Source organism: Cydia splendana, chromosome 12, assembly GCF_910591565.1.
Source record: "Cydia splendana chromosome 12, ilCydSple1.2, whole genome shotgun sequence".
Lineage (NCBI taxonomy): Eukaryota > Metazoa > Arthropoda > Insecta > Lepidoptera > Tortricidae > Cydia > Cydia splendana.
In genome coordinates this window covers 14120862-14143344 of record NC_085971.1, presented here as the reverse complement: position 1 = coordinate 14143344, position 22483 = coordinate 14120862, and the positions used below count along the sequence as shown (strand labels likewise).

Below are 22483 nucleotides of genomic sequence, written 5' to 3'. Positions count from 1 at the left end.
TGTTTAAATTTGGCCGCATCCCAAAATCTTTAAAAAACGTATTGCAGACACGTTTAAAGAAAAAGAAATGAAGAAATGTATATTTTTCAAGACACAAGGCCCGAAAGACAGGTATTTATACCTGTCTTTCGGGCCTTGTGTCTTAAAAAATATACATATCTTTTAAAAAGTGGCATGGTCATTCCGAGTAAAAAAAGCTAAATTTTAAATTCATAGACCTAAAACTAAAGGAGTAAGATCCTATTAAACACCCTGAACTATACTCTCACAACTTTGAGACGCGATTTCTCGAAAAAACGGTTTTTTGAGATGTGGCAGTGTAGCAGGCACACGGCGATATGTCAATGTGCCACAGTGTATCATCAATCGTGTGTGTACAGACATACTTACCAACAGTTATTGGTGCAGATGCCTACAGCTGCTATGACTTTAAAAGAAGATAGTTTGTTCGACGAAGTAAGTTACGTGGCAAATTATGTGAATAATGATGTCCTAAAGAGATGGGAGTAGATGAAGAGCAGTACAGAACAGCGATGGATAGAGGTGTTCAAAATTTCAAAGACAGCGGAATACCATTCCAGAATTGCCTGGCCATCGTCCAGTACCTTCTTTGTTTGCCAGGAACAAACGCTCCTACGGAACGAGTGTTTTCCTTAATGAATAACTTATGGACATCCGAAAAGTCGTCACTAAAAGTAGAAACATTACGTGCAATGCTAATTATAAAATTTTATATGGGCAGATCCGAAAACTTTTTGGACATTCTGAACCAAAACCCAGAACTAGTAAAAAATGCCACTCATGTGAAAAATATGACTTTAAAAATAAACGTTAATTCGGTAGTAGGTATATAGGTATAGTGTTGTTTGTTTCTAATTTAAGTAGGTACACCACCAACAATTCTAACAAATCCTCAGTCTTAATGTGGATAGGGGTAGGTGTCCCGCATTGACTTATTATAAAGTCGGCCGCCTTAATCTTCATGAAGCTAATAAAACCATACCATATATGAATAGGGAATATTACGCAAAACTCTGCGTAGAGGGCGTCACTAGGCCTACCGTGAAACACAACAATCGAAAGTTCTGTTTCTGCCTCTCTATCACTCTTGCTTATTCGATCGATAGAGGCAGATAAAGAAATTTCGATTTTCGCGGTAGGCCACCTGTAAACAAACCGCCTTGATGCATCAATGTCATAATGAAAACTTGTCAAAAAACTGTTTAAGGCCTAGTATGTATAAGTTACTCTATGGTTTACTAAACAAATTAGTGCTGCACTCTGGCGGCAGAACATTGCAGTAATACTCCCATACTTATTATACTCTTTGATACTCCCTATTGCTTAATACGCTTTAACATATTTTTTTACAAGCTTTTATTTAGTTTCACCTGACCGTTGTCTGTCGGTCTGTAATCAAATCTTGCAAGTTAAATTTGATCCACTTCCCGGTTTCCGATTGAGCTGAAATTTTGCATGCATGTATAAATCGGATGACAATGCAATATTATGGTACCATCGAGCTGATCTGATGATGGAGACAGGAGGTGGCCATAGGAACTCTGTGATGAAACAACGCAACCTAATTGTGTTAGGGGTTTCTAGAATTGTCTCGATGAGTATTAGTTGTTTGTCGTAAGAAAAGTACAGTCAGCGATAAAAGCTTGTACCAAAATAGAAATTTTTGCCGAAAACTTTTAAAGCTTCATTCCTGTCTACTTTTCAACGTGGAAATATTCTGTGTATTAAATGTTTTTAAATTCGACCTCAATGTAAATATTTATGCCCTAACAGATAGTAAATGCATCAAAATGTAGATTATGGAAAAATATATACTAATCTAAGAAATAAGTGCCAAACTTCCAGTACGAATCGAAATCTGTTGTTTCCGCGGCGCCATGTTGATTATTACTAATTAATTTAAAATGTCTTTTGTGTCCATTATTTTTTTATATAATAAAGGAGGGTAGCTCAACATATTTATGGCAGAATTATTTTGTAAGGTAATAAAGTGAACCTGCTAGATTTTTTAAAGTTCCATGTATCACGGGTGTTAAAATGCCAAGATAAGGGTTAAAAAGGTCCTTAAACAAAATGAATAAAACAACATGTAAAATAACAATCTTATAATTAAATATGATGGTTCTAGCTATACACGTGGGTTGTCGCCCGGCAGACTATTGACTCGCACCAATACGTAATAATATTTGGCTCACAAACACCTGTGTTTGTGAGCCAAATATTATTACGATCTTTCGCAAGCTAGTATCGCAGTCGTAAGATCCACTTTATCATGCCAGGTTGCCATTTTGTGTAATGTCAGGCTAGGTTCACACAGCGTAATTTTTTCCCGTATACCGTATACGGGATTTTATCGAATACCGTAGTGACAGCCAGTAAGAAAACGTTCAAAGTCGTTCACACGGCGTCTATGCGGGAAAGCCGTCTAGCCGTCTGAACGATTTTGAACGGCTCTATACAAATTTTGCTGTCACTACGGTCTTCGATAAAATCCCGTATACGGTACTTACGGGAAAAATTAACGCCGTGTGAACCTAGCCTCAATGTGGAGAAACCGTCTATCAGGTAAGACCGTCTACTAGCTTTTTCATCGCTTCTAACTTTTGCGTTGACATACCCCACTTACAGAAGGTCGACAGAGCAGAAGGAGTGAAGTTCTTCCTTTCTGACTGTGTTTGAACTGAACGAAGTTTGTATACAAATACGAATTCTTGCCTTGTGAGCGTCTTACTAACCAAAAGATTTACAAGCCGGTCTTCTCCACATTGACCTGAATTCCTACCTATTTGTTGCTACTGCTGGGAATTAGGTACATACATAATTTTTGACAATAATAAAATTTCTAAAATATGTGGCGACTGGTGGTAACCATGTGAGAAAGATCCCACCTGTACCATCGCCCACCTAACTGTCCATCACTGGCCCTTATTACAAAGGGCATAAGCTCCACCGATGGACAGTTAACAGTGTTGCTGTTTGTACCAGTGCAGTGGTAACAAATTGATGTTCATTAATAAGTTAATAACCTTTAATGTTGAATAGTGACTATCTATACAAAACTGCAGTTAAACATGCATTATAATGAATACATTGAGCTGTTTCAAATAAAATATGTACATTTTTGTGAGAAGCAGCGGCTACAAAGCCAGCATTATCACGGTTATCGCACTGATGCGGAACCGTCTACCGCTCCGGTGTGTGAGCGAGACGTTATGCACGGATAACGCGCTGTCCCACTTGCACACTGGTCCCGCATCCAATGTGAAGACCGCCTATTACGAGTAGGTACACGAGCTTGCGATAGATAGATACAAGAAATAGACTGCTTATTTACTTCCATTTTTTTAGCATTGGATAATAAATAACAAAAAACGACGTATCATGTCGTGACAAAACCGCCAACGTGTAAAAAAAAATCAGTCAAACCCATACCCTAGGTAATTTCTATATTTTATCTATGACTCAGTTACCTAAATGATACCAAATCAACAAATGTGTCAAAACGGTCACTCTTAATAGTACAGGCCAGAGCACACCGGCTGAGTGCACTAAAATGTAAGCTGGCCGGCCATGCAAGCACACGTCACGCAAGCAGTGTGCCGTGTCTTATAAAGATCTCTATATTACAACGCGCACGTGCACAACTCCGCACACGCGTCCGGTGTGCACAGGCCTTAACATCGGAACCCCACAGCGGCGCACGGCTGGTCTCAATGAACATATAAACGTTACTCCTACAAAGGAAGGTAGGTATACGGAGTATTTTATAAGCACTCTTTATTTTGTGGGAAGTAAGGGAAGTAAGGAAGTAAATCTATGACAGGAATAGACTCCGTAACGCGTCATAGAAACAATTGACCCGCGTATAATTTGTGCAGCTGTGGGCTTCTACCTTTAGTAATGAACTATCCAAAAAACAAATCAAAATATAACAGATGTCTACAGCACTCATGATTTCTTTATGACTATACAAAATTTAAGAAATTATACTATAAAGGAAATAATTTGCAAAGTCAATTGAATAGTATAAACAATTCGTTTATTGATGTCAAAAATACCAAAGATTAGAACTTTTTGGACAAACGATTAACGAATAAGGGTAATTGAATTTATGATAAGGGTGGGGTGGAGGACGCAATAGGTTCCTTCCATTGATGGTACGTCAGTAATAATTAGTAGTTGTGAAGTATTTGTAACACAATTGCAATTTTTTAGAACAACTACTTACCTATTGCTGCAAGAAAAATTAACATAAGCCTTGTTAGTGTTATCTATAGATTCGATATTCGAATTTAAACTGTCGTGAGTCATACTAACATTAAACTAATTTTATAGTTTAACTCACGTATTTTTAGTCACTCGCGCAACATTTTCAAGCACTAACAGTGCTTAACAATATTCACGCGAAAATACGAGAGTTGAACAGTAGCGGCCCAATTCGAACAACGCCAATAAGATGTCACAGCGATACGATACCGATCTGTCAGTGTCAAGTGACATTTCTTCAACCAAAAACGTCACTTTTTTACACTGACAGATCGGTATCGTATCGCTGTGAGATGTTATTAGCATTGTTCGAATTGGGGCGTTGAATCAGTTTAATGTTAAGGGGACCACTGATTAACAGTCCGCCGGACGGTATCGGCCTGTCAGTTGTTCGGAACTGTTAAAATTTTGCTCTAACTGACATGCCGATATCGTCCGGCGGACTGTTAATCAGTGGGCCCCTTTAGAGTCGATGTTGTTATGTATTACATATTATTATAAAGTGAAGACACTCAGTTTTCTTTAAGGGCCGGTTGCATAATATGATCTGTGTGATCGTAATTATGTAAAGTCGACGTCAAAGATATGTTTACATTTTTCGCCTTATTACAAGGGACTAAGGGAGTAAGGAGCAAAAGTGTAAACATATCTTTGACGTCGACTGTACGCTAAAATTTTACAGGGCTTTCTATCGTTTGCAGAGTAAGTCTGTTAATTGTACACACTAGCAAAATGTTACAGCCATTTTGTACGTGTATTCCCATTTGTCCCCACCAGAGAGGAACAAAAAGGAAAAATAGTAATACTTTAGTTCTAGCTTGATATCGCCTGGTATTTCCATTATCAAGAATATTGTTTTTTTAGTAGTATTCAAATAGGAATATTCTTTCTCAATTCTTCCCACTTCATGCTCAAGGTCGGGGACAAATGGGAATATACTATTTTGTACTCTATTATACACAATGTACAGCATTACTAAGTATTATCTAGAAATGGAGTGGTCTTTAATATTTTTATGCAGAACAAGTATTGTGATATCAGTGAACTTTTTTTTTTTAATTTTTTTAGTGAATATACATTGCAATACACAAAAAATACAATTTCAACATTGTTTTGAACATCGTCCAGTAAACTAAATAAAGAAAATACGGCAAAAACAAAATCTACATCACCTTACAAGCTAATCTATAAAAATATGGTATGCATTTGATGCAATACGAGTGAGTCAAGGATTTGAGAACAATACAATACTTTTAATATTGTAGAAAGCTACGTTGAGGCAACTTTTTTGAGGAATCGTTGCAACGACATGTCTATATTACGGGTGGTTGGTACAAGTTATATTACATCCAGAATTTGTATTTGTTTAATTCTGATCAAAAATGTCTGCTCTAAGGATTAATTAAAAAATAAGAAATAAGCTGTTCTGACTTATTTACAATATTAGTGGTGCCAAGTACTACAACTGTTCCAAATTTTAGGTATCTACGTCAAACGGTCTCTGAGAAAAACGCATGTAACTAATTTGCAAGACCAAAGTGATCCCATAAGTGTTCTCTGAACAAAGTTTTGTACGGAACACTAATCACGCATGATATCTGCTCCCTTCAAATTCTTCTACGTAGATCAGGGTGCCTAGCCAAGGCGACAATCGCTTGCGCTACAACAACGAAATGCTTTGTCTCTCTACCACACTTCCATATTAGTGTGACAGTGACAGTTGCGTTTCGTTCGCTCCGAAGCGTAAACAATTGGCATGATGGCTACGCACCTGAGCCTAAATACGTTCATAGATATTGAGCTATTACTTTTAAAACCAGTGCTTACCACCAGTGTTTGATTCCCAAAGACGTCAATAGACGCCCGCGGCTTCAGCCCAATATCAACCTTCGTGCATTCTCATAAGGTTCATAACGACGCGCCGCACACGATAGGCGTTCAGCAGGGATATTTTTGACCAGAACGCACAAAAACTTGAAAACCTATTTAACCTATTCATGTCACCTAAGCATTTCCTTCCACAACTTGAAAACCACATGTGTCGGCCATCTTTGAGCGGAGTTTCAAATGCTGAACAGAGCGCCTACCGCGAACACCGAAGTTCGCAAATTGCGGGCATCTTTCTATATCACTCTAATTACTCGTACGCGGTAGGGCCTTAGGTCGCCCGAAGAGCTAGGGTAAAGGCGCCAGGCCCCAGGTCACGTCGGGCGACATGAGATACAAATGCCGGTACCGAAACTGACATAACAACCAAGGGCTAAAATAGAAAATTCGTTATCTGCCTCTCTATTGCTTTTGCATATTCAAGTGATAGAGAGGCAAATAGGCGAATGAAACGACGAAGTAGTTCGCAGTAAGTCCTCTGACTACATATATGAGTGGCGCCACCGTTGAGCAACCGGACAAGTTCAATAAAGTCGTTAGAATGACTATTTTCTATCTAATGTCACATGAAAGTTATAATGTATATTTGTATAGCTGATATAGCATTTCAGACATTTTTGACCAGAATTTTGCTTATTTATAAATTTACTCATGTCACCTAAGCATTTTCTTCCACAACTCCAAGAGCACATGTGTCGGCCATCTTTGAGCGGAGTTTCAAATGCTGAACAGGTCGCCGGCTGAGGGTAAAGGCGCCAGGCCGCCGGTCACGTCGGGGAGACGAGACACGTCGGGTAGGTTCTCTATGTGCGACTTCACTTCGGTTTTCACTGCGTAGATCTTTTGCAGTTTTATGTTGTATTCCTGTGGACAAAGGCAAGAAAAGTCTGCATCGATTTTGATATTATACGCAGTGCAAGTGTTATTTATACGTCATAATTTCATAGAAGTTTGACGTTTAAAATAACACTTGCACTGCGTGTGCTATCAAAATCGTTGCAGACTTGTCTTGATCTAACTCTAGAGGGTTTTGGAAATATCTATAGAACATTAATTTAACTAGGTATTTGAACTGGTACTTTGACCCGAAATATGATCTCGCGATTTGCAAAATGCATACAATGTAGCCTTTCATGCCAAAAAAGAAGGTACCTATACTAGTACTAACTCAACGATAATCTAACTCTAGAAGAGTAACGACTATCTGTCGTGACTAGCTCTGAATGGGTTGATAATAATCCTCACAGCTATCCATAGAAGTGAAGTACCTACTAATAGAAGTAGTTTCAAAAGAAATGATTCCGGAGCTAGCACCACATCTTTGAAGAAGCGATAATAGCTCTTAACACATATACATAAAGTTCAGTTTACCTCCAGCCGGGCTTCAGCCTGCTTGGCCAGGTCCTTCTGCGCCTGCGCGAAGTCCCTCAACATGGCCGCCACCTTCCGTCTCTTCTCTAGCTCCTCAGTTAGCCTCAGGTTGTATTCGGCCAGTAATTCTACTGCTGAATTGACTATGGCGCTGAGGGCGAGCGCCGATTCTTTATCTGTGGACGAAAATCTACTTTAAGTTGGTGAATTAGAGTCCATTTTCGATGTGTATTCTCATTTGTCCCCGCCCCACGTGTCCGCCGCCATACATGAGGTGGAGACAACTGGGAATGATTTATATAAAAACACCTATTCCCGGATAGACGGGAATACACATAGTCCCGGACAGATTGAATACACCATTTTCGATTGATGAAATTTTTTAAGGGGAAGTTCGTTTGTGTTCGTCAAAATTAACCCGAAGGCAAGGGAAATACATTCTATGTGTGTGTGTGTGTGTGTGTTAGTTTTCAAAGACCAAGAGAAAGGAACTCCACTTATTGGATTTTTTTCTAAATGGCGGACCCATGGGGATTCGCGAGGTCTATTCACACAACCAATAGTGTTAGTTTAGATTAGGTTTCAGAATTAACTACGCCATACGATGCTCGCCTATAAAATATAGTTTGGTTAATTTATTCTTAACACGTTCACCACGTACCTATTAACCCTGTTCCTGTTCCAGGCATAGTGCGATTAAGCGACCACATACGCGCCAATAGAATTCATGAGTATATCACAGAAATGTAACTTGTCATCAAATAAATTATCAAAGCTGGATTAGGTAATTGGAATATACATACTTATTTGGATTTCTTGGGAAAACCTTGTAGATTGAAAAAGCCTGGAAAAGGGTTAATTAATTTTCATCCAGATAGGAATTCCAGTATTCCTCTGAAGCGTGACATCCAAACCTAAGTAAAGTTGACGTAACTGGTGACCGAAGAGCTGGCGGCTACCTCGCACAACGTATCAGCATTGCGATACAGCGAGGAAATGCCGCCAGCATCCTTGGTACAATGCCTCAAGGGCCTATTTTAGATTTAAGCTAGTTATTAATTTAGTTTAGTAGTACCACTGTATATATATTGTATGTAAATAAATGATTAAAAAAAATTATAAAAAAAAAAAGTAAAGTTGTGCAAGTTGCGGAGTTTCCAAAAAGTTGGAAAAGTTCTAGGAAATTTCACAAATTTTTTTTGAAATGGAGATTCCCACAAAAAATATGTGAATTTTCCATTTGGAAACATTCCCATGGTACAGTTGAGGTCAAATACATGTTTACACTATTGCACTTTACTCCTTTTGTAATAAGGCGAAAAATGTAAACATATGTTTGACGTCGACTGTACATCAGTAGTATAGTGTCAATTAAACATGTTGTACCTATGTGGATATGATTATACCTACAGTTGTTATATGATTATACCTATACCCACACTATAATTTCTTTTTTATGGATGTATGAAAAAAAAAACTGCGACATTTAAAATTAATGCGCAGGCCAACAGCAGCTTTTTGTTGGTTGTGTGCGTATGTCTATGTATTTTAAGATTACTTTAGATGTGAGCGAATGTTCTCTGGAGTGGCATGCAGTTCTGAATTTTGACCGCCACGACCATTTTATTATAACGTGCAATAGTAAACTTTATTAGAATGTATTAAGGTTCATTTGAAGATGGCACACTGCGGCGGTCAAAAGCTTGAAAATGCAGTTTATTATCACCAAACCAGCAATGCTCTGCTTGGGTATGAATTTACTGCAGTGTTAACATTCTGGTTACAAACTTTCGTTTTGCATTTCTTCCTTAAATTATTGTTTTTGATTCATGATTGTATGTAAAGCATTCTCTGGCATATTTTTTATATGTTTTTCGTTCAACACCAAACAATAAATGTGTACAATGTAATCTTATCATTACGCTTAATATTTATTTACATGTGTATACAAAACTGTTTATTCATAGTAATTTGTTTTATCTATGAATACATAAATGAATAAAACATTATCGTCGAATGCAGAATACGCATTTCGACTCAATGCGTTGAAACATTTTGGATACACCATAATTGAAACACCAATATAGTAAGAGGGTATTTATTAGAAGAAATGAAACAAAAATTTGTAACCAGGTGAAGCTTTTATTCTTATTATTTATCATCGGTAGAGGTAGTTGAATCTTTGTTTTAAAAATAACACCAGTCTTATAATAACCCTAGTGAGTAGGATGTCTCTCGAGTTACCTTCTAACTTAGACAATAATTGCACTTCAGAGACTTCCGGGGGAAGGGAGGCGATGCGCTCGCGGACTGCCTCGTCGCTGGAAGCACTTGATTCTAATTCAAGGAGGGCCTGGAAAAGGAAAGTTGTGGTTCAAATATCATAATTATGTATTTTGAAAGGATGGAATGATAGAACACCGAGACACCGAGATATTAAATATATTACAACGCGGGTCACTCACGTATTTTAAGTTGAAGATTGCTTGACATGTTTCTCTCTCTCATTCCATACAATCTTCAATTTAAAATACATGACCCCTTTTAATATATTTAATAATATGGTAGATGATGCACAATATGGATCATCTTTATTGTGTGGGAGGCATTTATGTCTGCAACTTGTAATATTAGCAGAAGTATTAACATATGGAGTTGAAAAGAGACCTCTGCGCGTATTACAGGTTACAGCCATTTATAGAACAGCCCCCAGTAAGCCATGAGACAATAATGAAACAGTTTGTTAATATAAGTCATGTTCTGATGTTACACAAACTACCAACATGCTCTGTAGATTAAGTGAATGAGCATTGTAACTTATAATTTAAAAAAAATCACGGTTTTAAAAGGTGACCTAGAAGATGTAACATACAACTCCGGGAGTGCCGGCAGAAGTGAAAACTCAATGACATTGTAACAGTTTTTCGATCAGGTCACGTGTCCGTCTTACGTATCTTACTGTCACGTGACCTGTCGCGAGTTTAACATTTTTCCCCATCACAAAAAGTGCACAGCGCCGCTAAAGAAGTTTTCACATCAAAAAGTTGATACACTATTGGTGAAGTTATATTTTTTGTCATGATATTCCAATAGCAAGAAAAAAAATTGTTAAACAAATTTATTGCTATTTAATGGTATCCACACAAGTTATGTTTACTTTGTAATCTTAATGACAGTTCCCATTGTTGATGTTTTTAATAAACAGGAAATGTTGTCCCAAAGTTAATTGCTTTATGTGTTTACAACTTCATAGTGCACATCAAGATAAATAAACCTACATTTTTAACCTTAACATTCTTTTAAATCGGACATGCCATCTGAATGTAAAATGTATGAGAGATCCCTCCCAAGTTTTGTCTAAGATTGCAAATCCTACTCAAGCATGAAACTGACATAGTAAAAACACAATATTGAGATTTCAACTAGTTTCTAACAAAAATTAAATTCACACACAGGCATACCTCTTTCTTACCTGCACTAAAGGTAGCTGAAAATTTCTCCAATGGTGGGTAGGTATGAAAAATGAATGACATTTTAAGGTGGTTATCACACTGGTGCAGTTTTCTAAGGCAGCAACAGAGTGCGAGCGAGATGCATGTTGCGTTATAGCATTGCTTCACTTGCACACTGCCACCGCATCCGAAAACCGCTTTAGTGTGATAGTCACCTAAGTCCAGAAACAAAATTGTTGTCATTTTTAAACTTACCATTCTCATTAATACATACCAGTTATAAAGTTTGCCAGAAATACACTTAATTTCAATTATCAGTGGTCCATTTAACTTGTTTTTCAAGGAGGAAACAAGCTTTGGTGTAACGGGCCCCTGGAATTTGTATTGCAAACATAAGATGAAATGTAACTCACCTTAATCAACTCGTCCGGTTCTGGCGGGTCTCCTGGCGGAGTCTTTGGGCTCAGCGTGGTGTGTGTCTCAATCTGTCCATCTACTTCTACTTTAGTCTCACTACGGCGTCTCTCCCGCTTGTCATTTTTCTTAGAGTCTAATTTTGGCTTCTTCTCCGGATCCTTTGGTTCCACGTCGGTAGATTTGCGCTTGCTCACCTTTTTAGGTTCAGCGTCATTTGGATCAACTGAAATAAGATTTAATATTATCATACTATTATTCCTATTCATTGTAGTTTTATCAAAGTAGCCCAATAGTAGCATTACTGTGATCAAAACTGTCACTAATTAGTGCTTATAGTTCGTTTTTTAGCATTAGAAAAAAGGTAAACAATCTTGGTGTCTTTTAATTCAAAAACACGTTTTAATAATAAGTCACGGCAAATACGTAACAATTATGAATCAAATACGATCATTTATATTCTTCTGCTTTCATAAGTAATGTTACAGATTTTTAAAAAGCGTTTTTCAATTAAAAGACTTGTCAAGATTGCTTACCTTCTTTTTAATGCTAAAAAAACGAACTATAGTGCTGTACTCGTTTAAGGACAATAATTAACGGTAGTTACACTAATTGTGTCTAAATAGGTTAATGGAAGAGTCACAAGTACAATATTTTATAAAAGCCAGAGACAAACCTGTTCTATCATTATAAAATAAAATAAATAAATAAAATAAAAAATAAAAAAGCCCTTTATTCATTGTAACGTGTTTACATAAAAAATTAAAATAAAACTATGACTTATAATATGTGTTGTTACTAATGAATCCCTAGTGGGTAAAGGCCTCCTCCATTGCTGCCCATTTGTCCCTGTCTTGTGCTGTCACCATCCAGTCTGTGCCGGCTGTTCTTTTTAAGTTTTAAGTTCTATCATTACACGCACATAAAACTACCCAATTTATTTTTATTATTTTAATGTTGATTAGGGATAAAACACCAGAGTGCCAAACATGCAAATCCTTTACGCTCCATAGCATGCTGTTATCATTTCAATCACTCTTCCATTTTAGTGTGACAGAGACAGTTATGTTTTGTTCGCTATGGAGCGTAAACAATTGACACATTGGCTAGGCAGCCAGTGGTGGATGTTATCAAATAGCAGGTTCACATATAACATGCCACCTTGAGAGAAAATAATGTATGAAGCAGCTTAGTCTACATAGACATCCCCCGCTTGAGGCTTTGTGAACCTAAAGAATATAAAATATGTTACCTTATAGACTAGCCTAGAATAGAATAATAATGCTATTGTGTGCTCTAACAGGGTGTCATGATCTGACTATATACATATAATGTAACATCTAATGTACATGACAATACAATATGAAATAAATGAAATGAAATCATACTTACCAGCCACTTTTAATTCCTGTATTTTCTGAGCATCATATACACCTCTCTCTTGCCATATATTTAATATTCTATGCAAAGAATGTTTTGTCTTAGTATTAATTCCAGTCTTTGCCATATGCTTCAAAGCATCTTCGAGAACTTCTCCAAACTCCTTGCCATATTCTGGACCTTTCTTTTTACTATTTTGAATAACATCATTGGCTAGATACATAAATGTCAACTGCTTTCCATCTTTTACTGGAAATAAAACAATTATTATTGTCAACACTGTGGTAGGTAGTTAGGCTTCTGGAAATATCCCTGCAAAATTTCATTTATAAGATAAATTTGAATACAAGCTGTTACAAATCGAAAGAGTAATAAAAACGACGTAGGTACGTCAACAATATTTATTTTATAACGATCATAATCAGTTTTGTCACGTCTGATGTTTTTTGAAAAAATAATTTTAAACCTTTACATGAAGTAACAAGTTCGTTTGAAAAAAGAAATCGATAGAGCATAATTACGTTTGATGTGTTTTCAGTATCACTAGGAATATAAAGTGTAATTACCTTTTAATAATTCTTTATACCAAGTTTTTACGACAGCGGCATGGTGCTTCCTGTGATGAATTAACCACAGAGATAAAGTCTGAATACTTTGCTGACTCGAATTCAACTCTTGCAATTTACGTATTAGCGCATTTTCTGTAAAACCGGCCATTGTTTTTATATTCTACAACAAAATTAACACAGAATCTTTGTAGGAAATCAGGAACGCTTGCAGCAGACCAACGCCATCTTGAAATGAAAATGAGCAGTGTTGTAGGCTTGAGTCGGTCCTGCAGCGCTACCGCGAATACCGAAAATCGTCAATTGCGGGCAATTCTGACAGATAAAACACGGTTTGCTACCGCGAAGACAGCCGTCATCGAGCAGCCCGTTCGAAAGACGATTATGGATCGAATATCGTTCCATAGACCTACCGCGAAACGCAATTTTCGGAGTTTTTGACAGCACGAAATTCGTAAAGAACTGTCAAAACACACGTTACCTCAAGAGCTAACGTTGTTCTTTCGTTTATCACAGTGCTGCCAGATAACTCACCTTTCAGCTTTTTATCCCGTTTTTGTGGCAGTGAATCCGCGCATTGTTTTGCAAATATTTTGAATGTCCTCGGTTTTTGAGCACTGCAGCGGGATGAATAAATAGATATTTGGGGATTATGCTCGATCAACTCGCAGTTTCAAAGCAGTGCTCCTGTTTTTTCAATTTCATGACCTGGCAATTTCATTCTGTCATAATAGGGTATCATGCCCTTCGTGTATCTTATTATTATAGTTGATTGTGTCGTGCTGCGTGAAATTGTACTGTTTGTTTGTGAACTATTACAAAGATGTTTCTGTCGCAAGAGAACCTGGCTGAAGAAATCCGGCAACAAGCCACTTCTATAGGTGCCTAATGCGATAAAAATTCCGCTAAGTGAAAGTTCTGGACGCGGAGTTTGTAAATACCACGCTGCATATTTCCACATCCACGACGAAATAGCTGTAGGACCCTGTTCAATAAGGTATACGTTTTAGATTATTTCGTAAGTCATTAATCAAATAGTCAAAACATTGAACATTCACAATAAAAGGTCTAGAGCATTGCAAGATGTATGTTTCAAGTATTCAAAGTTCTACCTTCATGGGAAGCTATGTAGTGTCTGTCAGTATCTAATTAAAATAATATACCATTTGATAGAATGTATTTTTGTATTATATAGAAGATATTAATTTAATAATATATGTATATAAATGTTATGGGACAATCTTACCCAAATTGATAAAGCCCCACAATAAGCTCAAGAAGGCTTATGTTGTGATATATAATAAATACACACATGGAAAACACACACCAAATGACTCAGGAACAGATATCTGTGCTCATCACATAAATAAATACATAATGCCGAGATTCAAACTGAGTTGTTCGCAAAGTAGTGTACTTCTACGTTATTTTTCCATTTAAACTTTTATGGCAGGCAGATTATCAACATGAAGTGGGCCGGGACCAAATGGATGCCTGTTTCTCAGCAAGCGGTGTCCAACTGCTAAATTACCCCGGTCTTATCAGTATGGGCTGAACTAAGAACTATTAAGAATGAAATCCCATCAAGGACCGAAAGGAACTAAATCTTTTTGCACGGTCTTAATCGGTCTTTAGGTCCTTTAGTTCAGTGGGATTCGAGAGCGCTTGACTGAGTGAAACGTAAAATGGACGGAACGAAACGGTTGTCAATCGAGTGTGAACGAGATGAAAGAACGACGTGACACTCCTAAGCCCGTAAAATATGAAAGAAAATCAAATATATTTCGACATATTTGATATTTTTTAATTATGTTATGGTGTTTTAATTTTTAATATCGACATATCGTATCGTACAAGTTAAATTGTATTCAGTTACCAAAGATTGGAAAGAAACCAATGAAAAATCGACTCCCTATTAATTCCCGGCTCTCAACGACCGAACTGAACTAAAGGAACTAAAAGACCGAACTAGTTCGTTTGACCACCGTTTGACCGATTGACCGAGAGCGGAGCGCTCTCTGTAGTGACCGAGCAGGCACAAGCCTACAGTGTTGCCAACTCGGATTTTGAAAAAATGCTTGACTAATGTCTAGATTATGCTAAAGTTTTTTGAAATATGCTAAAAAAGGCTAAAAATTCACTTGAAATTAGACAATTAAAATAATATGGTGTCTAAAAATATTCAGTAATAAACACCGTACTTTGTCAGTAGAAACGGCGCAAAATTCAATTTTTCTATGGGATGATATTTAATCCTTCGCGCCTACTTTTGCCTTTTTTGTTTACTAACGGAAATGGCTTGACAGACTATAGTTACGACGGTTACGAGTCTGCTGTTGTTTGGCAATATAGTTATATAAGCGAGGCTAAAGGCTATTAAGTTCAACTAGTGCCGCAAAGTTGATTTTCTCAATAGTTAATATTTTGCGAGGCTGAACAGCGATTGTCCGACCATAAGACCAAACGCCGAATCAACCTAATAATAAAGAATTTCCATATGTTAAAATTACTTAAATTACTAGAGTTAGACCAAGATTTTTTTTTTATTATTATTATGGCTTTTACTCCTCGCTAAATTTAGCAAGGTGGATTCGGCCAATGTCGAGGTGTAGACTTTTGACTTATGAGACGAGAATGTTCGGTTTAATTTTGATTTTTGTGGAAGGATAGACTGGGAACCTAAAACAAACAAATTATTATGGACATCACAGACAAATACATGACATGACACAATTAACATAGTACCAACATTAGTGAAAAAGAGCGGAAAGCGGATGACAGATTGTTAAGGCAAGCAACATAGCGGATGAAATGGAGGAAAAAACGTAGAGATTAAATTATAGATAGATAGAAAATAATAGTAAGACGAGCAGTAAGAATTAAAGTTTTATATTATGTTCCTGTACATACTTAATGAGGATAGAAGTTAGGGGCGGGTCCATTAGAGTGAGAAGTGAGTAAAAATTAATGGGTCGCGGAATATTTGAAGGTAACACATCATACAAAGAGTAATTGAATCTCGGACAAGAGAAGAAAATGTGATCTACGGAACAATTTTGATAGCACTCGCAGTGCAAGTGTTATTTTAAACGTCAAAACTTCTATGAAATTATGACGTATAAATAACACTTGCACTGCGTATGCTATCAAAATCATTGCAGAGTTTTCTTGGTCTAACTCTATTCATTCACCAGTCAAGCTAACATGTAGATGATACAGGGTCAAGTAAGAAAAAAATAAACGCGAGCGTAGCGAGCGCGAAATTTTTTGTTAACAATATCGCAAATTGTGAAAGCGTGTTAAAAGGCCGAGTATCGATCTTCATCTGGGCCTAAAAGTCCGAAGTGCCCCAGTGAGGCGAGCTTTCATGCGAAATCAAAGTCTTGCTTCATCAGGCTTCAGGATAAATAGTTGAGCACAGACACGAACCAATGTCCATTGTATTAAAAAGCGAGACCGCAGGCCGAGCTCAGCGCAGCGAGGCCAAAGGCTAAGCTGAAGTAGAGGAGATGTGGAGCACAAACCAATGGTAAATTGAGGTGAAAAGGGAGGCTGAAGGTCGAGGATTCCTATGTAAACCTGGGGACACGTTCGTCTTCTTTCTTTTTCTTTGTTTTAATAAATAGTCCTCGTGATTCTGAGTCGAAATAACCCAAAAGTTGTTGGTTGTTCGAACAAAAGAGAACCATTTTTCCTGAAAACCCCTATTATTACAACAGGTACGCAGAATACGCCCCGTAAACTGTAACGTATTGCTTCAATCTTATTACAGTATTTCATTAATTTAAAGAATGGGTCGAAAAAAAAACAATAACAAAGCATACTCATTATTATAAGAATAAAAAATTTACTCATGAATTTTGACCCTATGGAAAAAAAAATTTAGTGCGCGCTGAGCCGCCGGGGCCCCCTAGCCGAGGCGGGGCCCCTAGGCAGTTGCCTACTTTGACTTAGGGTTAATCCGGCCCTGAGGACACCTCAAATCTTTTCGAGTTTTTGGCATTTTGTAACACTTTACTTTCAATTTTCACTTCTTCGCCACAAGCAATTAATTGTATTTACTTCAAATAAAACCGATTCATATACGAGATGACACTTCGATACAATTAAAAACACCGCGATTATAAAGTTAAATCGTGAATCGACTTCGAATAGTGGGAGCCACTTAAGCGTAAAAATTAAAGTTCTTTGTAAACTACCTTCAAGGTGCGCCACCTGAAGATTAAGTCCTAGATGTCTGATTTTTGGTATGAACAGAGATTTTACTTAGGATCATCGATTAATGATACAGGAAATTTGAAAAAAAAAGAAATAAAAATTTTTACCCACTTTCACTCCACCCTAATATCCAGCCAGTAGTAGGTATCTAAAATTACACTATAAAATGGTCAAGCAAATTTTGTCAGTAGAAAAAAGCGCGAAATTCAAATTTTCTATGAGACGATATCCCTTCGCGCCTACATTTTTCAAATTTGCCGCCTTTTTCTACTGACAAGATCTGCTTGGCCAACTTTTCCTCCATAAAAATTGCGGTTTTCAAAAGTACCTATTAGTACTTAGACTACTTAGTAGATTTGATTACAAGGCGTAAGGTTTCTGGGAGCCGATGTTTGAAGTTCAATCTCTGAGCAGGGGTGCACACTGCACACAGCATTAGTTCTATAGTTTAGTCATAAAAAAAATCAGACACTACAATCAAAGAGACCGAGTGTCTTTCGCATTTACAATATATTTATAATAGTATATTTAGGTATGGATAATTATTATAGATGAAATCCAAAACGTGTTGTAAGACTTGTAAGTAAACACTTCATTTCAGATATCTCGTTCCTACTTTTACTTTTTTTCTGACAAGTGACATGTCCAATTTGAGATTTCTCTCAGACTATTTATGAAGTTAAATTTGCTTCACTTATTACCACATACCTAGTTACGATTATGCAAATTAACGAAGCTGAAATTAGAAGCTTATGCGTGCACGTTAAAATAAAAGGAAATTGGGGAATTTTTGTTTAACATTGAGTAATTAATTACCCAGTTGTTATACAATTTTTATGTCTATAAAATAAATACCGGTTAAAATAGTCAGTGTTTTTAGAAAGTTATTCCTATATTTTAGCCAATTACAGATGCAGTTTTGCAAAATACACGTACAAGATACGTCTTAAAATTTGAATACGTAAACTTTCTTCTTTAATTTGTCACATACATCCACTGCGTGGCACTGTTGTACGATTCATAATAGTTATATCATTCGGAAAGTCCACTATTTTGTGATACTTTCATTTAAATAATTCATCTCCAGGCAAACAGAAGAAAGTAGTAACATTTAGTTAGATACCTACCTAAATAACAATAAGAGGATAAAACAGCGTGTCAATTAGCGAAAACATCGTATTAATTATGCTACTTGATTATAAATATTTTATGCAGTGAAAACACTTATTTGTCAGTACTCAGTACGTAATTAGGTACTTATTTAATTACAATAAAAAGCACAGCAATGTATTAACATTAACATGTAGCTGATGTAGCCGAGTGGTAGCTTAGAGCGGCTTTCAAACAAGAGGTCGAGGTTCGAACTCCGTCAAAAGTATTAATTTATGACCCATTTTGTAACTTGTCACAGTGACAATCAATATGAAAGTCGCTAGAGACCTCATACTATTGTCACTGTGACAAGGTACAAAATGGGTCATAAATTAAAACATTCGACTGTTTATACAGGGTGGCTAAAAAATAACTGCATTCCCGTTGCCAGGGAGGTTTTGGGATTATACTGAGCAATTTTTACAATGGGACCAACCCTGAAATCGCGAAAAAACAATTACCCTGCCATAGAAAATGGACCAGCCAAAATGTAAGAAACAGCCAAATTTTTTTTTTCGCTATTACACTTTTCACTAACAATCAGTTTCTTGGAATACACATCAAAGGTCGTGTACCATACATACCTATGTACAAATTAGTGAATACTTAATCTGTTCCCATGCTATTTCTTCGGAAAGTACGTTTTGTACTGGGACTGAAGTACAGTATGTCGATTGAAGTAGTACGAGTATGACAAATACGCTAGAGGCTTTTGCTAACATAAGTTATTTACGTACGTAGGTACCACAAGTCTATCAAGATAATGGGTGCTAAAGTCTATAATAAGATTCCTGAGGCAATTAAAGACGTTGCCACCGAACGCCAATTTATAAACAAGCTGAAAATATATTGTCTAATGAAGGCTTACTACACAGTAAACGTGTACGGACTTGATTATTATCGTATTATTATTTTTTGAATTGATATCTAATTGAAATTTTTATATACCTACTATGAAATCATTAATTGTAATTCACTTGAATCTCATTGTAAATTGTAAATATTAACCCATGTTGACAGTGTATGATCAGTACCAATAAATAAATCTATCTATCTATCTACCTATACTTAAACATCGATTTGTCATATAACAAATATGTAACAAATTATGACATATTTGGACTCGGAGGTAGCAGCTACAGTGTCGAGCGCGAAAGCGAGACGGTGAAAGTTGTCTCACCTCTATATCTATAATTATTATACACATATTTAATTTGACGTTTCGGCCGCTGGCTGGTCAAGGTATTTAAAATGCGATGAGCAAAAAACGCTTCCATCCCGTTCATTGACGGAGCAAATGAAAGTGATAGTTCTATAATAATATCTTTATAGCTAGTGAATGATTTTTCGCTTAGCTATACAAAATATGTAGTTTTACAGCAGGTTTAGATATCTATACCCATATTGTTTTACACGACTAGGGTAACGGTTTTAGCAATTATGTTATAATCATGGTAATCCCTGGGAATCGTAGTAGTAGTATTATACTCGCATCTACGGTAAGGGTTATCAATTTTATCATTGTAGTAATTAGGTCATGATAGCCCATTTCAAAATGTAGGATTGTCTTCAAGTTATTTAAACTATTTTGGTCGTTCTATCGCGGATTTACCACATTACATTTCTAAATAAGTGAACGTCTTAAGCTTCAAAAAAATGTCTACAAACATTTTACGTGCCAGATACTACATAAATATTAAAATGTACTGTCAGTCATGGGCCATTATCATTTGTCGCGCGATATATAAAATCAAATAAAATGAATGACGCGCTGAACGACATGTAATGCAAAATAAAAATTTAAAACTTACAACTTAGAAGCATGACAAGAAGTCCACAAATCTTTGTGATAAGATCATAATCAGATCTAGGTATAATTGTAATAACTGTCGGTAGTTTCCGCCGCGTACAATAATGATTGTATCAAGAGATGAGATGGTGCCGAAAAGAGATAGTCAATCTTAAAAAGTATACTATGAATGAAAGTGTTGTGTTGCAACTTGCAATAGCTTTCATCAAAGGGTTTTGCCTTGTTGCAAGTTGAAGTAATAACGAAATGAACTAAGCGTACAGTTAGCGACATATAAGTTTTTATGCTGATACTTTTAGCTAAATCTTGTTGTTTCTTTTTTTTTACAAGTAAGTGTGTAGACTGTGTAGAAGCTTTTGCTTTCAAATAATTATAATAAAATTTTAAGGTAGATAAAAGTCAAGTGTAAAAATATGGGTGCACAAATCATCTCAAAAATATGTCCCATAGCTCTTATGTCAGCGAATTAAGAACTATGGGACATATTTTTGAATAAGTTGGTTACACCCATATTTTTACAGTTGACTGTACTTATAGTCCAACAAGAAATTTTAGAAAATTATTGAGGGCGCCACTTCCTACGTAACTGTCACATTTTTGACGTAAAATGCTTAAACATGGCAACAATTTAGCATGGATTTTTTTAGTTCCATTTTATTTAATTTCTACTATTTTAGTACTTCATTCTTTGCATTGGATTCGACAAACGAAATAAAGGTTCATTTATAAGAGTCATACTTTAATATAAACATGCAATTATAATACTAATTTTCTCGCACCCTACATATTTACCTACCATAAGGTTTACAACACATTTATAAACCAACTAGGGTGTCACAGTTATGTTACATATAATATGTAATTATATACAGTGCAAGCAAGTAACAAACGTAATTTACACAATCGGTTAAAACATTTTGAATCTTCCTACTCAGGCAGGTAGATCTATTTTCGATTGGCTATTCTATTAAAAAATGCCTAAGATTACTTAATGCAATAATAATTTGACAGCGGTTATTTAAGCAAATTGCGATTAACAAATTGCAAAAGTAATGAATCTAGATTTGTAATTTATGTCAACTTGGTCGCAATTACAGCTTTACGGATGTAACTCATTAAAGCCAGGCCGCTAATATTTTAAGTCTCGGAAAATATTTTTTCACTTCTCATGCTCAAAAAGTGCACCTTTATGTCGTGCGTAGACGACATAAAATCGCATTTTATGCTCTAGAGCATAAAAGTAAAATTTTCTTCTAAGACTAAGGTCGGTAAGGTAATCGGTCTCAACAGCCAAACAGTTAAAACATATTGCACACTTTTATTGAGCAGTAAAATTGTGTAGATGACAAAACTTGTTATATTATTTTATTTTTGCTACAATTTATTAGAAATCCGTATTTTTTGTCATTAAATTTAGTAAATAACATAAAATAGGAGTCGATTATCGTTCAAAAATGCTCCGAAATGTTGGACTTGGCAGAAAACCAAGCGTCTGAAACTCTGATCACATGTTGAAAATGAAAAAAAAAAAAGTTAGTTGGCGGGAATTGGTTATGTATTATGTTCTTTCGCTTTACGACAATTTCGTGGTGTAAATTGCCGTGAAAAATATAATTTTATTTTCCTCGCAATCGAAGTGAAAAGCAGAGTGTACAACAAGGACATAAATGTCCATTTTTACCCTCGTCTACTATTTTGGTCTTCGCTTCGCTCAGACCAAAAAATTGCCTAGGGGAAAAATGGGTCACTTTATGCCCTTGTTGTACAATCTACTATTAGAGATAGAGATGTTTATTTGCATACAAGTACACTTTTCACCTGCACATAGTCTCTGGCAGGGAACCTCAAAATATTCTATTTTTTTTAATGTTGTCCACTTTTTGGCAAAGAATTGTTACACGAATTTATTTAAATAAATACAATGTACCCATTGTACACCATACACA

General features: G+C 36.2%; 1 protein-coding gene across 1 annotated transcript; it reads right to left on the bottom strand.

Moving 5' to 3' along the window:
- Positions 1 to 6819: 6819 nt before the first annotated feature.
- Positions 6820 to 13592, bottom strand: LOC134795601 (regulation of nuclear pre-mRNA domain-containing protein 1B). Its single transcript, XM_063767501.1, has 6 exons — positions 13358 to 13592; positions 12804 to 13040; positions 11411 to 11637; positions 9790 to 9898; positions 7546 to 7721; positions 6820 to 7038 (listed from the first exon to the last, which is right to left on the bottom strand). The coding sequence occupies exons 1-6, from the start codon at positions 13506 to 13508 to the stop codon at positions 6892 to 6894; spliced, it is 1047 nt and encodes a 348-aa protein (XP_063623571.1). The 5' UTR covers positions 13509 to 13592; the 3' UTR covers positions 6820 to 6891.
- Between the last annotated feature and the right edge of the window lie 8891 nt (positions 13593 to 22483).

Coding starts and splice junctions, on each gene's coding strand:
- LOC134795601 (XM_063767501.1), bottom strand. CDS start 13,508: ATGGCCGGTTTTACAGAAAATGCGCTAATACGTAAATTGCAAGAGTTG. Junction 11,638..12,803: donor ACAGGAATTAAAAGTGGCTG/GTAAGTATGATT, acceptor ATCTTATTTCAG/TTGATCCAAATGACGCTGAA. Junction 7,039..7,545: donor AGGCTGAAGCCCGGCTGGAG/GTAAACTGAACT, acceptor CTTTGTCCACAG/GAATACAACATAAAACTGCA.